The following is a 19,003-nucleotide window of genomic DNA, read 5'->3' as shown; positions in this document are numbered from 1 at the left end:
GGTGCTCACTATCCAGGTTCTGGACCTACTTCAATGTAGACAACATATCCTGAATTATGATATACCTTCTATATACTGAATTGAACTCATACTCATCTATTTCAACCACTATTTTTCTCTTAATGACAATTTCCTTCCTTACTAATTTGTTTATACTAAGTTTTATAAGCTTCCTCAAATCCTTTGGTAATTGAAACACATTCTTGGTGTACCCAGTACTTAGCACAACATCAGGCATGTAAAAAAGATCTGATAAGAGTTTGCTAAATGAATCTTCCAACTCTGAAAAGGCAATTAGAGAATTTTAGTTTCCTCAATTCTGAAACACACTAAATTCTATGGACTCAGAGTATTTTTCCCTTAATAGGATCAAATTATTCCCAAGAAATACGATGAGATTAACATTTTTACCTTATTTTGAGTATACACATTAGTTTATGGGCAGTTCTTCATTATTTGTAAGCTAGCAGTTTAGCTAGCTTATAAATAGATGTAGGCTTTCAGAGAACTAAAGAGCATCCTATTTTTATTTGATACTTCTAAAATGTGCAGAATACACAAGTTAAATGAGAATATTGACTCTTAAAATTAAAACCCTTAGCATCTTATCACTTGAAGGTCTTCATTATTTGGCAAAGCACTTTGTTCTGCAATTCTTTTTCATACTAGACTTGGAATACTTTGACATCCCTTTCCTCCACACTTTCATTATTGGAATTTACCCCTCTAAAGAATTTATAGAGTGATATCAAGCCAATCACCAGAAAGCCAACTGTTAACAGACCAGAAAACTCCCTGAATTGATTTAATGAATGATAGAATTTGAAAGCACAATAACAATAATGATCATACCTAAACTACATTTGACTCTCTCTCTTTTTCTATATTGCATATTTTTGCTCTGAGCAGATAACGTGGTCAATATCCCTGTATTCTCCCTTCCTCAACTCATAAGATCGGTAGTTATCTTTTTCATATAAGCCCATTCCAAGAAGGCAGACGCAACAGCAGACTCAAGTACTTAGCTGAATACAACTCTTGTTTCTTTCCTTGACAGTCCCCGTATGAGTTTTATTTTAATGCATAATTGCATACATGTTTTTGTCTTTGTCCTCTATTCATCTCAATTGTGATACTGGTCACCTAAAAGGAGAATTACAGCTCCTTTAATTCCTACAGTCTATTCATTCTGGAGTATGAATTTTCATAAAGTATGTCTTGATGTTGAGGACATTATGAGAAGATCTAAATTCAGACAAACAATCCCAAACTAGGTCTCCTTCTATGAGGAAAAAAAACCTTTTTATCATTATAAGATGAATTACTTCATCCAGAGTAATATGAGTACACGAGAAATAAGTTACTAAATGGTGACTTGCACCCTAAAATAATTAATATCAATTGACTGAATGATTTAATCTGAGATCACTCATCACAAAATAAGAGGCATTAATTCTCACAACTGGTCCGCTGTGTAAAGGGGAGAATGAGATTTAAATATCCCTGGCTTCTGATTTCTAATCTTATGTTTTGTTAGCTGACCCTCACTGAGGTTTAGAAAACAGCATATTTAAGATAATTTTCAATCCGAAATAAGTTGGGAGTATTTAATACATCTGATCCAAAATGAAGCCAATAACAAGAAAACTTCCTGCTTAACTGTGTATGGTACTATCCAGCAATGGTAGAAGGAAGAGGAAAAAAAGTCTTAAAATTGTCTCTGACTTCTCGGAGTTGACAATCTAAATGAAGCAACTGATAAGCAAGTATGTGACTATGGCAATAAGCTCTCTGTCCTATAAAACTGTAGCTCTGCATCAAACATCTAATAAAGTTCTTCAATCTAGAAAGCATCCAAGAATGTTTTCTGAAGGAATCAAGTAGAGGGGTTAGGAGTAAAAAACTCTACATAACTGAGGGAGAGGTCAAGGTGATTAAATTTAGGCAACTATCAAAAGAAATATGATAGTAGACAAATGAACCTAAGGCTTCAGGCTGGGAGGCAACGAATATCCAAGACTCCAGGGCATTGTATGATAGGAGAAACGCAGAATTATAATAGATGTTATTTCAATGAGTAATGATATGCATTAGCAGTACTTGAAGTGGCAAATCACAAATCTGTAGATAGAATAGGGTTTTAATAACTGATTAAAAGTTTTAAGTTATTATTCCAATTTAACCTATCTCCTTGCTATTTTGAGTAATATAAATTCCTAAAAAGTCACCTTAAAATCCAGTAAAATGGTTCCAAACTTGTGAGAATAAGGCTTTTAGGCAACAAAAACAAACGGTATCAAACTTTTCCCAAAGAGCTGCTCAAACACCAGCTCATCATCTTTGGTCTCCTCTAGTTTATAAATGTACTTTTCTGTTTTAAAGTCTTATAAATACATCTTCTTCACAGTAATGAGCATAAACAAACCACACTTATGCATAGATGACTCATTAATAGTCAAGCCATGAATATTCATTGTCTGTTCTGGGAATGCCGCCCAGAAGCCATAATGACTATGATCGCTAGTCAGGTCGAGGGGCCGAGGGGCCAGAGCGATGAGTTGGGAAACTCTAGGATCTCCCACCCCTCAAAAAGAGATTCTCTCTCTCTGTTATTTAAACTTTTTCTTTTCTGAATGGGAACACTGACTGTGCTTATCAAGATTTATGGTTTTACTGTTTGAAATACCATAGTGAAATACGGAAGACTTAAATTTATGTATGTATTTCTGTGATTGTGCAAACAGTCCTACAGCAACTGACATAACTGACTTGAAAAAAGCAGATCTTTATCCAATATGAGTCTAAAATTTTACTGCTAAATAGCACTGTTAAGTTTTCTCACAACTTATGCTTCTGCTTATGCGCTAGAATGAGCTACTTAAAGAGTTTCAAAAAACTAATTTAATATTACTTTTACATTTTTACTCATTATATCACAGTTACAGGCAGCAAGCATGTCTCTGAAGAACCTGGACTTCAGCCATTCACCACCAATGTTTTCCTGAATGTCGATAATCGTTAGTTGCCACCTTGTTATTTTGTTATAAAAATAGAGCAAGAATATATTTATGTTTATCTTCATATCTTTATCTTTTCTGTAGCCTGAACGTAGGAACTATACTAGACATCTCTCTACGTGGTCAGCACCACTCACTAGAATGCCTTGCACACAAAGGGTGAAAACAAACATTTCCTGATAGTGGGCAACACTGAGGAAAGAGTATGAAGGTAATTAAAATATCCAAAAGGGCCTCACAATGTAAAATAACGCTTACTGACACCAATTGTTCTATCTGCTCTCAGTCTTCTTTCATGGTTCATGGCGTGTGCTCTAAATACCCACAGTCATCGTGTCCTCTTGGTCCTACTTGCAAAGAGGAAAATTTGTGAACAATGTGTGTGTATTTGGGGCAGAAGGAAGTAGAAAGGACTAAGCTGTGTTCCACTAGACAGCTGTCAAATGCCTACAAATTTTTTAAATGTGGATTCTATAAAAAAAAAATCACCCAAATTACCCTGCCAAGAAAACAAAAGCTTTATTTTTCCTAGTACAGATACCCACTCTAAACTTACATAATGAAAAGGAATTTTGTATACCTACTATGTTATAAAATCTTTAGATTCTCTGACCCACAATAACATGTTTTATCTAAGAACGTGTTCCCCACCCCGGCTCTGTTTATGTGAGAAAAGAAAGAAGAAATTCAGTGCGTCCATGCTTTCACATGTGCTCCAAGCCTGCAGGGCTGGTGCAACAATTGTGCTATCAATATGAGCATTTGGAACACACTGTTACTATCTTAAACATGTTTACTTCATGAGAATCTAATGATATCAAGTATTTCTGGAACTGCATCTTTATTTTTATAATATAAGTCAAGAGGAAACGGCTCAATATACAAATATCTAATCCATAAACCACTGTTCAAGGAGGTATCCACTGGGGATATGTGTAAGGGAAGCTGCAGTTCATTTTTAACTTCTAAAAACAGAAGTTTGTTCATTAATCAAAAATAACGGGTAATTTCCCCAAAGTTTCCACTCCTTCATTACTTAATTTAATGAAATGATGGGATTATACTATAACATACAATGAGAATAACCATCACCAAAGCTAAGAGAAAACACCTGTTGTATCATAAGAAAAATTACTGTGGCATTACTAAATGAATATGCACTTGTGAGAGCTTTCAAATGTCTAACAGGTGACGTTTAATAGTGAGGAAACTAAATTCTTAAATAGAAAGGAGTAGAAACACCTGGGCAGGTATGCAAGTGTGGTAGCCTGTTTAGCATGCAACTGCATTTTCAACATAATTAGTTTAAATGAGCTTCTAAATTTGGGTGATGTATTGCACATGTAATTAAGGTTTAATTAAAAATGTTCTATAATAAATTGTTTTCCATTTCTGACAAATCATATTAGAGAGGTAGGTTTTGATTTGGAAATAGTTTTTAAAATGTGTTTAATCATCCGTGCTAAAATCTGAGAAAGAAGGAGAGCTCTCTTGAAAGTTACTTGGGAGTTAAAGACTATGAGGTCAAAGGCAAGCTTCCCTTCATATTTGTAAATTTAGCTGAAGAAGATGTTGAAACCCATTCACTTTTATAAGCACACACATTCTCAACATGATACACAAAACATATTTCTTTTTTGTTTCTGTAAAGTACATGGCACATCATTTTGGACTTTCATTACACAAACTACTACACAGGAAGGATAGCCTGCTGGTGAAATCAACTCAACAAGGCTTGGCACTAACCTGCTAAATCCAGCAACAGAGATGAAGCCCCTGTTGCCAGTCCAAGATAAATTAAGCCACTGGACGAGAGCGCAGCGAGCCTGTAGAAACTCGAGAGAGGTGTCGTTTAATTTTGCCCAGTACGGCTGCAGATTGAGGTGGATGTATTGTAAAGGATCGCAGCAATGCTGGTTCAGTAGTCTGCAAGTCTGTGATAATCTACAGAGGTCTGGTAATGTGAGATGATTCAGAATCAGTTGAATGAGCTACACAAAAGAAAAAAAATCATTGAGATTGAAAACAGTATCACTTTATTAAGCGTATAACATGGTCTAATAAAGAACAATAGCGTCGTCTACCTTACAACAATATTTTCACATACTCATCAATGTTCAATAAAATTACCCAAATCAGACAAAACCATACATATAGGAGACTATATTACATTTCAAAACTTTTCAAAGTATACTCAGCTCATGTTGACTATTTTTTTGGTAGAGTGCAAAGATATATTCAGGTACTCTGTTGAGTACCACAGCTGTTCACAGATTCCACATTTCCTCAACAGCTACTACACATCAAACACCGGTGACAGAGAAAAGAGCTCCCGCTTTCAGAGCTTCACTGCATCCAGAGGGGACTACTAAGTACGATGACAGGCTTTAGAAGCTCTGATAGAAGTATGCTCCGCTACGAGAACTCTACACAAGGTCCAGGCCTGACCACAAAATGCACGCGTGCTTGTATGAGGAAGGCTCCGCTTTCAAGAGTGAAAAGCAAACTAAGTCAAAGACAAGACGAGTGGTAGGGATGGGGTTACAAAGAGCCTCACACAGCTTGGGTTTATGCTGAAAGCCATGAGAAGTCTTGAAGGGATCTGAACGGCGGAGTGACGCGGTTAGACTTGTATTTTAGAAAGATCATTGCAGGGGATACTTCTGGAGGCAGGGGAGCAGCAAGGGAAAGCAGCCAGGGGGCTACTGCAGAATCCCAAGCAGAGAAAACGGGCAGTGAGGATGGAGCAGCGAGCAGATACAAAAAGTATTACGGAAGCGGAATCAAAAAGATTTTTGTCTCTGATTAAAATTTCCCTGAACTAGTCCAAAGTTTATTTTTCTTAATGGTGAACAGTTCAAGCTTCTAAAGTAATTTTCGAAGAACTACAATAGCCTGTTCTGAACCATGAAATAAAGAAAAAAAGATTTGAGTACTTTGCTAAGTAGTAAAACTTTTTAGGCGAAGGAGAAGGTTGAGTTTTTTCTTAATGCAGTGTATTTATGTGGCTACATTTTTTGTATCGCAAATATACCCTTTAACCTAAATGTTCTTCAATTTTTTGGCCATGTAGGTCCAGTATTAATTCAGGTTAGAATTTCACTGTTTGAGGCCAAAATATTACAAAATAGTGAGAACAACATGATAATAAGCTTAAAAAGTGTATGTAAAATATGAGCATTGATGACTAACATATATATTGAGTATAGTAAGGCTTGGCATGTTTTTGCTATTTATTTTTCACATTTGAACTGGGATTCAAAAAAATAACATTAAGAGGTGTGTGTGCATTATAAAAACCTGGAAATATAAAGAAATTAAAAGTTAGTCTAAAATCTCATCATCCACATAACATGTACACTGCTGACATGTAAAATTTATACAAACAACAAAAGAAAATTCAGGTAAAACATTAGAAAACCTAAACACTGCAGAAAGGTAGAAAATGAGAAGTTTGTCCCTCTCTACCCTCAAATCTTACAATCCCTCTTCCCACTGGTAAGCACTGTTGTTTTTCTGATCCTTTCCAGATAAATATGTATGAAGTTCTATTTTTGGATGTACACTAAAAGAACGATGCTATGTACACTGTTCTGCACCTTGCTTCTCTCCTGTAATGATATATCTTGGAGATTTTCTATACCTGTACATACAAATCCACCCCATTCCATTTTATAGGTGTGACATACTAAATTCAACTAATTTCTCATTGATGTATTTCTTGTTTCTTTTACCCTACCTCAAACATTGCTGCAATATCAGTGTGTGTGTGTGTGTGTGTGTGTGTGTGTGTGTGTGTGTGTGTGTGTGTATATCCTGGCAAGCTGTGCAAATATTTCATGCATTTAAGTTTTGATATAAGCACAAAATTGCCCCTCAGAATGTTGCATCAATTTACCACAAACTATATAAAAACACCTACTCACTTATGTCTTAGATGACACTGGTATCAATACTTTTAAATTCTGTCATTCTGAAAGGCAGAAAAAAATTTTTAAAAACCAGTATGGATTGTTGATTGTATGTGTGTGTGTGTGCATGTGTGTGTGTGTGTGTGTGTGTGTGTGTGTGTGTGTGTGTGTGTTTAATTACAGAAATGTAATCCTTAGTCAAAGGAGCTGTCCGTGTTTCCTTTTTCCTGTTGGTCTGGACTTTATTTTGTTCCATTTTTTTATCCTTCATTTCTCACATACCAAGGACCCTCTGGATCAAATAGATGTTCTCCATTTTTAGACATTTAGATGTTGGAACGCATTGGTTTAGTTGCAAATGAGAATCTGTATTCATTTTTTACCCACAAATATCTGTACCGTAGCTTCATAATACGCTTTCTCATCTGGTGGCACTCCTGCCCCCTCCATTACCCTTCCTGTCCAGAATTCTCCTGTTTTCAGGTTTTATAGGTGAGCTTTCCAAGTAAAAAACAAAATTCTGTTGGCATTTTAACTGTAATTTCACTGAATACACAGACTAAGGAAAACTGACACCTTTACTTTATTCTGCCTTTCTACTCAAGGGCATGGTTTGATTTATCCTTTAATGATCTTTTATGTTCCTAGAGTTCCTAAAGCTATTGATTTTTGTCTATTATCTTTATAACCTGCCAACTTGCTTATTGTTCCTAATAGTTCTTAGTCTATCCTCCTGAGTATTGTAAATACATAATCATATTGTCTGCAATTGGTGATAACTTTATAGCCTCCTCTCCAAAAAGTATGACTTTTATTTCTTTCTCACATCTCCCAGCATTGGCTTGTACTTCTGGAACAAAACTGAGTAACGTTGTCTTCTCCCTGGCTTTAATTTGAATGTAAGCACCAAATGTGAGGCACACACGTAATTTGAAATTTTTTAGTAACTACATTTTTTACAAAGTGAAAAGCCTACAGTTAATAATATAGCGCTGTACGCTCGGAAATCGCTGAGAGGGGGTCTGTAGCATTTTCACCACACACACAAGAGTTAAGGATGTGAGGTGATGCATGTGTTGTACCTCAATTTTGATAATCATTCCACAATGTATATCAGATCATCACGTTGTACATTCTAATAATATAGTATTTGTCAAAGACTTCTTAATGAAGTTAAAAAAAAGGGAAAAAATGGTGGTATTAATTTTAATATTGAGCTACATTAAAAATGATCATTTCAATATATAATCAATATAAGAATCATGACTGAGATTTTTTTTTTTCATATTAAGTCTTTGAAATCGTGCGTAATTTTACACTTTCAGTGCGGCTCAGTTCAGACCAGCCATGTTTCAAGTGATCAGTGACTCACATGGCTAGTGACTACCACACTGGACCAAATATTTCTCATGTTTGATAATTAAATACCATGTGAGCTTTTGGTTAATGATATTTTGGTAGCACACAATTAATCAATAGCTTAATAAGGTTTTCACTTTTTAACAGAGAAGGATAAAATTTCGGCTATCTATATAACTGTCATTTCTCAACAAACTTTGCACATTTATTGAGATGATCATAAGATTTTTCTTCTTTTGGCCTTGTACTATTATATTATTATAAAGATTTTCCAATACTACAACACCTTGAACTCCAGGAATACACCCTGAATGATTTTGTTGCATTATCTTTTAAAATAATTCTATTTACTATATTTTATTTGTTTACAGAAGTAAAATAAGTCTGTAGTTTTCTTTTGATGGGCTGTAAAATTACACTGGCTTCATAAAAAAGTTGAAAACTTTCCTTTGTCTTCATGCTATCCAAGAGTTTAAATCATATAGGATTTCTCTGTTTCTTACATGTCTGAAAGAACCTATGAGATGTTTTGGGCTCGGCAAGAGGTGGTCCTTAAATACTTGTAGAACGAATCAAAAATGTGTTTTAAATAATATTAAAAGCTGTTTCAGTAGAACTTTCAAGCAGTTAGTGCAAAAAGGTATTAAAAGTTGTATCAGAGGGTAAATAATTTACTTTTTTCAGACAATTTGTAATTTAAATAACTCCCAGAAATTTCTGGCATTGTTTCAAACAAAAGTCACCATTATGAAAAGATGCATATTGTGTGAAAACATTCTGTGACGCTTAACATCACATTTTAAGCAAATGTCAAAACAGATAAAAGAATAATGAAAAGTCACTGAGACCATGACATTGAAAAAAGCACTTTTGGATTCTATTAAATAAAACAAAACAGGTTTCAGGCCTGTAAGACAATTCTTATTAATTCAGGCCTACAACCCAAAACTCATCCAGTACCTAATGTCTATCAAAATGTATTTTTATATGGGGGGGTATCCTAGCATAAAGCACCATTTGATACCACAATGAGTGGCATGTGAAGTGTGGGGAAGGCCTTCCAAGACACAATTGATCTATCTGCCCTCCAAACCAACCCTACTCATAACAAAATTATTTTCAACTATGGTAACATTATATCACTGACATATTTAAGTACATTCTTCACCCTTTGAATAATTCAGATCATCTTCAAATGACTTGGGAAACTTTTTAAGAAGAGTTTCCCTGCTCAACTCACTCAGTGTATTGCAGCATTAACGCTGTACAGATGGCACTCTGCTTGCCTCAGGCGTTCCCGTCCTGGAGGCCTGCCGGTTCTATCTTCTGGTTTCTCCTACATGACGTTGTTGTACTGATTAAACCACCTGCACGCATTGGATGCTTTCCCTCTCTACGGGCCCCATCCTTTCAGTACATAAACGAGCTGAAATCCCTCGTGAAATCTCTTGCATCACAAAACAGAAACCGGTTGCACTCCCCACCACTCACTCGTATTTTCTCCCTCGAAGAGGTGAGCTAGAACAGGGAGGTAGCCACGCGCTCTGTCACTCTGAATGCCCCTTTCTGAGTGCAACGCAAAGGAATGGCGTGTAAGTCAGGATGCCAAGTATTCATTACTGGTGGACAGTCTTATCCATGTTACAGTCCAGAATGAGAGTGTATTAACTTAAGTATTTTTCTGCTTATAGTCAGAGTAAACACATTTTGTCTCTGCTTCTTCCCGCCTCCCTGATACTTTAGCTGACTATAGTAAGGGTTTTACAGCTTCATACTATGGTGATAACTCCACTGAACTAACAGTGGTGAAGGATCACCAGAGATCACCCAATGACCAGAACCAGGGGGTACTTACAACGAGCTCTCCACAGCAGTGTGGCTTGACTACATCCTTTTTATGTTTCCTACTCCCCTTTTGCTTCATATCACTTTGCTCTTCATCTTTGTCCCGAGTACTGTCTTGTCGTCTTCTATCAGACTTCTTGTCTTGGACTTCTTCTATGGGACTCTTAGACATTAGCATTCCCAGAATTCTATTCTTGACCTTTATTCACATTCTACAGAATTTCACTGGTCAATTTCATCCTTTCCTTTTTTTCGAATAGACTCACTCAAATGTTAACTCAGACCTTCCTCTTGAGTTTCAAACCCAAATAGCAACCGCCCACTTCCTCAACCAGACAAGTTTGCTTTGACAAATCATGGCACCTCAAAAGTCAACATGCCCTTCTCACCTTTTCTATGATTAAAAAATCACAAAATATTTTAGGATACCCACTGTTTCATGATTAATGGCATGTCCGTCCACCGAGTCATTTCACCAGAAACATAAAAGTCCCTCTGATGTTTGGCTTCATCTCCACAGTCACCAGTTACTTTTGATTCCTACCTTCTGCACCTCTCATATATTTCTCCCACTCACCTCCTTTCCACACTTTCCAATATCCAGGGCTTCATCATTTCTTGCCTAAAGCTTCCTATCTGGTGTTCCTGCCTCCCATCCTGACCTCCATTCAGTCTATTCTTCATTTACCAACAGAGTAACCTAACACAGAAATCCATTTTGTTATTCTCCTTTTAAAATAAGTCAAATAAGCCCTTCAATGTTTCCTTACTGACGACAGAAAAGGTTCACAGCTTTTTTATACCATGACACTTATGAAAGACAGAATTTACATGAGGCCAAACAAGGGGCAATTATTCTAATTGTAGGTCAAAGCATATGCAAAAATGCCTATGCCTGCATATTATGGATAATTCCTGGAATGTGAGCTATTACTCTGCACCCTTCTTTCCACTCAAAAGCGCATATGAAGAATACAAGAGAATACAAGAAACTGAGTGTGAATTATAGGCATAATCTTGGATCTGCTCTAATTTTTTACCAAAAGTAAATTATTTATGAAGTCTAAAGTATCTGTAACTCCCCTGCAAATGGATTTTGCTGGGATAAAACACAGTACCATGAAGACCACTGACTGAGGTTTAAAATGCAAACCTCGGTAGGACCCCCAGAGCCCTCTATGATGCAGCGGCATGTGCAGTGCCTGGCCAGTGCTGGGACACCCCCGCCTCTGTCCTCTGTGTGAATGCCGTCCTGTGGCGTTACGTGCTGAAGCAGCCCTGAGCCTCTATCCAAATGCACCTCTAGCAGCGTCTGCTACTAAGTCCTATTCCAGGCATATGAAATTCTGGACTTCCCAAGAGGTCATGCAGCTTCCCTTCTCACCTTTGCACGTTCTCTTTCCTCTGCCTGAAGTTCCCCTCAGTTATGCATTTGAATGCTACATGTCAATTTTATCAGGTTTGGGCAAAATTCAATACAACTTAAAAATATATATATTTGCTGAACTTAAATTTCTATTTTGTAGTTTTAGGAAATGGGTAAGAGTCAAAGAAGTGATGGGCTTCCTCCAGATGAATGCCCCCACTGATGCCAGGACAGAGCCTTCCTGGAGCCCTGGCAATGCCACTAACCCAGACGCCTCTTTCCCCAGCTCCGGTCTCCCTTCATCCCTCCTCCTGTCTCCCACTGTGATCCTGTCTGTGAAGCCTCCTTTCTGTAACACAAGACGTGACCTAGCAGGCCTGGGCTGGACCCTGGTTCCGTGGCTTCCTCGCTGAGTTACTTTGGATCCTTAAGTTCACCTTTATGTGTCAACTTTAGCTACTTCACACAATGTACCATAGTATTTTAACTGTAAAATGTTGTACAGGCATTATAGTTACTGTTAGGCTACCAAAAGGCTATCTTGGTCCCTGCAAGTTAAGCTACCTGTGTTATCACAATGAAACCTGAAAAATCTACCAATTTAGAAGGGGGACAGTTTGAATTGGTTAAAATTTGAGATTACAGATTGTTCTTTAAAAGATTTGATTATATTATTGTTAACTACACAGCAATTGTCAGCAGGCAATGGAAATGCCTGGCCCTACCCCTACCCCAGGCAGCCTGGGAGCTAGCTATGCTAACATGCTGCAGAAATGACCTTATAGAGACACACTGAAAGTAAGACTTCAGGGAAAGGTACTCTGCACCTGCTTAAACCAAGAACGACAGCTAGTTCGAAGACTAGAGAATAGTACAGAAGAAGGAATAATATTTGGAGAAACTTCAGACTATTAAATAGAACAAGTATTCCTCTCACAATCTTATTAATACTCTGATTTTTATTAGCTAATCAGCTTTAATACAACTAGTATAAAGTTAAGCACATATTGCCCATATGTACACTGTAAAATCATGAATCAAAGTGGAGTACAATTTATATTGGTCTGTGTATCTGGGTTAGTGGTAATCAGTGATATAACAGCATATATTTTATAGTTTACCCAGAATCACTAAAGTCAATGTAAAACAAAAGTGGTGAAATTACTTCACATAATTTTGTCTAGTTTTTCCAAAGTCAAAATACACATCGGATTATGTGTATCTTACCAATGCTTCTATTTCTGATATCTGGCAAAATGAACATTAATACCTAAACACTTCGAAATTACTGTGTTATCTCCGACATTGCTACTATCTTTGACTTACCTCATAAGGTAGTTTATCAAAATATCCATTACTTGGCCCTTCCTTGAGGGCAGTACTGTTAAGCTTTTTGTTAAGACTGTCCATTCCACAAACATCCTTTTCTTCACAGCCATCATCTTCTAGATCATTCATGTCAATAAGTGAAGTCTCGAGAGAAAGCACTGGCTTGTCCTTCGTACCATGTAATAGAACTGCATCTAATTCAGTGTAATAATCCAGAAGAGAACTATTTACTTCCAGCCGTATAAGATTTGTGGGAAAATTTATCTGCTTAATACAAGGCTTAAACTGGCGAGCCTGGGAAGCATTCACCTTCGTAGGTCTCTCTGACCAAAGAATCTCCCATCTGCCGAAGAAAGAAGAGACTTCCCTAGTATACAGATTAGAATGAGAGTCACTGTTACCTTAAGGTTATGGTCCACGTCTAACACGCAATGAAGCAAAGGCGTTAACTAAAATGAATAGAATCGAACGCAAGTATTGTTCCTAAGATACGAAAATATTTTAAACATTAAATGCCACAGGCCTTATTAAAATATTTTAACCTGCTTAAATTATTTTTACAACTCCTTAGAAAGTCCTTTTTGGCAGATTTCACATTGGACAGTTTAAAACCAGAACTGGTAGTTAGTAATACGTGAAGAACACCATTTGGCTTTACAGGAAAAGCAAATGGAAAGTAAGAATAAAGCACCAGCATAAAGCTGCCCCGTGCGTGTGTCCTAAACCAGCTGTGGAAACTGAAATGATCATCCTGCCTGCTTTCCCCTTCCGCTACTGATGTCATACGAACTCAAACTCTCATTATTTTTTATTTCCTTTATCCAGTCATGAATTTCTGTCAAACTTTTCATGAAACTGTCCTTTTATTTCACCTTCTCCTATATTTCCATTATTGTCACCTTTTAGTCATCCTGGTATTCTCAGTACCTACCAAATATCTAACACATAACAAGTCAAAAACAATTTTTCTTGTTCCTCCAAAATGAACTCGCACTTTCCAGCCAGATTAACCACTACTTTCCAGATAATAAGCTTATTTCTACCTTTGTACCTTTGCTCATGATTTCTCCCTCCAATGATACCCAATCTATAATTATATGCCCATCTATTCTTTAAGGCCCAACTCATATTCTGTCTCTTCATATAAATTTTCTTATAAAACAATTCTCAAAAAGTATCTAAAGATTCTTCATAACATAGCATCACTATACATATATTCTCACATTCATGTCATAAGTAACTATTTCTCTAATAATGTTCCTTAATATATCAGAGAAAAATAAAAATACAGACAAAAATACTTCAGTAAATATCTTTCCTCTATTTCCATTTAGCTAGCAGAATTTTTTAAACAAAGTTTTTATGTCAAAGACTAAGAATAGTTTTAAGTCAATATATTCTACAGACTGCTTTCAAAGAAGCTTATGCCAATCGTTTATAAGAATGACCACTGACAGCATTATTTTTTAAAATAATATCATTTCATAGTGAGCCGCTAACTCCACGTGACATAATTCATAATTCACTGATTATACATTTAAAATGTTTTCATACACTTATTAATCATACAAGGGTTTTGTTTCCCTTCCGACATAGCGCCAGTTCATCTCCTCGGCCCAATGACCTATGGAGATCTAAGCAAAACTGATGGTGGCATTTAGGAACCTGAAATAGACAAAAGAGAGTGACACTCAGAGGAGAAATCTGAGCCAGAACTATAGAAGCCATCGAATACAGATACCCTAATGGACGGGAGCAAGAGAGGCAGGGAGCGCCAACCCTGGAAGAATGGAGAAGGGAAGGGCGGTAATTTCTACCTTTAGAAATAAAAGCGTAAGGCAGAGATCAATGGCGACGGCAGTAAACGTATCACTAACCAGACCAGTAGATAATTTTGCAGGTACTAGAGGACTTTTTATAGTCACCCATATTTGCTAGTTTCGCTGACTCTCTCCTAAAAACAAAGTAAAAAGCCCGTCAAACATAAAGGGCCTGTCAGTATTTGTATTCGGGCACAACGCGAGCAGGAATGGAGAGATTGGTCCACTCCATGACCAAACTTGGGAGGCAGGGAAAGAGTTGTAAGAACAGAGCAGGTTGCAGCAGTTTAAAAGGAAATGGAAGCAGGCTGGGCATCTTTTCTTCTTCCTGTGACAAGGCAGAAATGCAAACTCGAAATGCCTGCCTAGACCCAAGAGGTGCCCTTGGAGCTGAGCTGCAGAACTCTTCAGAGTTCCTAACACTGGGACTGATTTGAACAGTCTAATGCAGATCTATGCAGTTGAACAAAACTAGCCATACAGATACAGAAGATCAGAATAAGTATGAAGTATTTACAACTATGTAGGTAAGAAAATGCATTCCTATTTTTGGACAGTATATGTCCAAGAATCATGGGGTAAATAGTGAAATGCTGGAGAAAATTCGAACTTTGGCTTTACTCATCCTTTTGTTGCTACAGCAAAATGGTGTCAGTTGATGTTAGAAGAATGTCTCAAGTCCACAGCACTACTCAGGACTCTGTGAAATAACTGCCTTTGTGGGGGTACAACACATGTGGACTAAACTAGTCTGTTTTATTGTTTGATGGGGTTTAACAGAAACACTAAATATATAATACAGAGATCACCTCTGCCAGATCCTTTGCAATAAATGAATATACAGACAACACATGTTCTTTATCTATAGCTTGCATTATAATGCAAATTACATTATAAAATATAAGCTTAAAGAAAAGTATTGATTACAGGAAAAATATTCTATTTTAATAATGTATTAATCTAGTAAAGTCCTTTCTTTCTTCCTTGCAAAATGGACAAGGTTAACAAGACGCTTTAAACTGACTTCCTTAACATTTCTAGGATGTTTAAAACATATCGGGGTTAATGCTATTTTAGCATCATTTTTGCTTCTGACTTCTACATATATAGCATAAACTATATTATTTAGTTATACGTCCTAAGGTGTAAAGATGATCGCATATTTAAAATAGAACAGTATCAATATCTTACCAGTTTTTTGAAATATTTTAAAATATGTCTAAATATAAGAAACTTTCAAATATCATTAGTTTATTTTGATTTTTTTTGATAACCTAAAAAGTAACAAAGAAAAATGATAAGAAGAAAAATTATTTAATGGGTCCATGGCCATTTGAATTAAGTTAATGTTGACTATGAGACCAATAGAAATCGATTTTGGGATATCTGCATTAAAGTGAATTTTCATTTAAAATTCCCTAAAAGAACTAAAATATATTATTTCAAAGTTAGAAAGAGAAAGATATCTATTTTATCCAAAAAGACATTATGCCAATGTCTTTTTATTTTCAACAACTAAAGCCAGAATCTTAAAAATGAGTCAGAAAACAAGCAAGTACAAATAAATGCACGTGTGCATGCACATGCTAGTGTGCACGTTCATACACTTTCTGTAAGACAGCCCCAACTTTCTCTAGACCTAAGGCAGTTAATGTGATTAAACTGCTAAAGTCATGCCCTCTGTAGCCCGTGTATGTATGTGTTTACGATACATGCTCACACACTGTATTTATCTACTGGACCAAATCTGACAAACTCTTATGTCCTATGTAAGTTTCACGGCTACAGTATCACATGTGCAAGTTGCAATCTAGAATTCCTTTCAGGCTGTGCTCCAGTCTGCAGTAGGAACACTTAATCCTGCGATGGCAACACCAACAGCATTCTCTTCACCAGTCCACTTAATTTCTCTTTCTGTAGACCGTACTGCAGGCCTTACTCTGCGTCCAGTGCTGTCTCCTGACCATAGATCTGTTGTTACCCCACTGAGAAAATCTCTGTAGGGCTCCCAGGAAGCAGCAAGCAGACAAGAGATGTTCCTCAATGGAAACCAGAGAAAGCAAGTTTTCTAATGTATGCAGGTTGAAAGCCAACACACAGATACAAAAAGCTTCTTCTGAACAAAATTTCTCCTGGGTAGTAAGCCTATCTGGTAGCTAGCACAAAGAAAGTGTTCTTGCTCACACGGTTTGTTTCACCAGCTGAAAGTAAAGGAAAACAGCAGGAAAACAAATAAGAATAGAAGTATTCTCACAGGTGTACCTACTCACTCCCTGCTGCTCAGCCCAACTCTGATCAGAACTGACCAACTGCCATCTGCTTTAAAAAGATTCAACCAGCAAAGGGTCTAGTCAATTCTGATTTAAATGACAAAATTACGCTTCTTGGCCCACAAAGTCAAGGGGATCGGACCATGACCAGTTTGTGAAATCACCACTTAAGCAACTTTCTTTGGCTGCAAATTCTGTGGCAGCCACTTTCTTTCTCCCTGCTTTTTTAACTTCCATATTATATGGTAAAAATGCTCATAACATTAAAATATATATATATATATATAACACTAAATTATATCCCCAAATAACTTCAATCCAATCGGTTTCTTTAATATGATCTCAACTTGTCATTTTTTCCCTCCTCTTGTCTCTCCCTCTCTTCCAAGGTGTTACCCTGCGTTACCCTGTTTTCTGACTTGTCCACAGCTTCCACTAAGATCTTATCCTCGGCACCAGGACATTCTTATTTATTTATTTGTTTGTTTGTTTGTTTATTTTGGTATCATTAATCTGCAATCACATGAAGGACATTATGTTTACTAGGCTCCCCTCTTCACCAAGCTCCCCCCACATACCCCTTCATGGCACCAGGGCATTCTATACTATATTTCTTTTCTCTTAACAGGACAGTAGCCAAGAAGTCAGAAGACTGAGATTTTATAGGACTAAATGTAACTTGTCTGCTTCACTCGCTGAACAAAGAAATGCAATGGGAGGAAATGGGAAAAGACTGCTTTTAAATTTTGAATGTTCTGGGACTACAAATCCATTTCCTGCAAAGAAATCCCTGAGCTACCCCAATACCCTTCTCTTGTTTGCTAACTCCTAAGGTTAGGCAGAAAACTGTGCGCTCAATCAAAATGGGCAGTATAATCCAGTGGTTCCCAGACGAGAGTGTGTAATGGAGATTTCCATGACTAAATATGAAAAACACTGGTATATATATGAATATGCACGTATACACAAGCACATATGTACGTGTAGAATCGCCAACCTTTCATTACTCAAGATTCTGATCATGTTAATTTCTCAGTATAAACTAGGTTTCTTTTACAAAATGATGGTGATGATAAATGATGTTGGTATTTCATTTGTTTGTTTGCCTTTTTAATGTGTGCAATAATCAAAGTTAATAATCTGACAACCCTGTATCAGTCCTCTAATAACTGTTGTTGTCATTATTATTGTTATTATGTTTACTAGTTCACTGTAGCCAACTTTTCCCTACCTGCGGTCCACTCAGAACTCCCAGTCAGTTCTGGGGGCCCATCCCCCAGATCTGCTTACTGTTTGACCCCAAGGGCTTCCACCTACAGACTTTTTCAGAGAACTGGCTGCACTCCTGGAGCCACTTCACCCCGAGAGTGACAGTCCCTGGAAGACTTTCATTCCCCTTCCTGTCTGCTGCACACAGCCCAGGACAGATGACTCCCCAGCAGCTCTACCTCCAGGTGACCGGGGCTTCGCAGGAAACAGCACAGTCTCCAAGTTCCTCTCCTCCGCACAGGGCTCTCCCTCGTCCCTTACAGCTTTCTCCGGGAGCACTCCATAAGGAATCATTTACACAGGACTCTTCCTCTCTCGGTCTGCTCCTGGGAAACTGGACCCAAGAGCTCCACGGAATGCTAAGGCCTGAGAAGCACCAGCCAGACCCTAAGACTGGCCCCCCAGGCTGCAGCCCGCAACAGCTCATTCTCTCCACCCCTGGGCTTGCCTCACTTCTTCCAACACTAAAATCTCACCTCATGATTTCACCTCTACCTGCGCTGTTCTCTCTCGAGCCTTCCCACCCAAACTAAAGCTGCACTCAACCCTTAGGTCTCAGTTAAGTCACTTCTTCAGGGAAGACTCCGCTGGACCTCACAGATTAGTTTTCCCTCCACCAACACATGTTCCCTGTCATCTATGCTCCTCTCCTAGGCTGGCCAGTAAACTCAAAGAACAAGACGCACCACGTTTGTTCCCAGCAGTGACCTGGCAGAGAAGGTGCTCAATCAATGTTTCTGACTGCCTAAAGAAATTTGCTGAAATGCTAAGTTGCTGAATCTGGACAGAACTCTGAGGGTTTTTTTCATGTATATTT

At 37.4% G+C, this 19,003-nt stretch overlaps 1 protein-coding gene across 7 annotated transcripts in view; it reads right to left on the bottom strand.

The window, feature by feature from the left end:
- The window catches only part of FBXL4 (F-box and leucine rich repeat protein 4), a 63,365-nt gene that overhangs the window by 26,836 nt on the left and 17,526 nt on the right, over positions 1–19,003 (bottom strand). For 5 of the 7 annotated variants that reach the window (XM_037001092.2, XM_073220932.1, XM_037001094.2 and 2 more), the window contains exons 4-5: positions 12,825–13,194; positions 4,764–5,008 (exon numbers count right to left, since the gene is read on the bottom strand). In XM_037001092.2, coding sequence (XP_036856987.2) covers positions 4,764–5,008; positions 12,825–13,194 — 615 coding nt within the window. The remainder of the gene's footprint in view (positions 1–4,763; positions 5,009–12,824; positions 13,195–19,003) is intronic. The other 2 variants (XM_037001096.2, XM_073220933.1) reach the window with 1 other exon arrangement.

This window comes from Manis javanica, chromosome 13, assembly GCF_040802235.1.
Source record: "Manis javanica isolate MJ-LG chromosome 13, MJ_LKY, whole genome shotgun sequence".
Lineage (NCBI taxonomy): Eukaryota > Metazoa > Chordata > Mammalia > Pholidota > Manidae > Manis > Manis javanica.
Note: the sequence above shows the minus strand (reverse complement) of the source record. Positions and strands in the feature narration are given on the sequence as shown.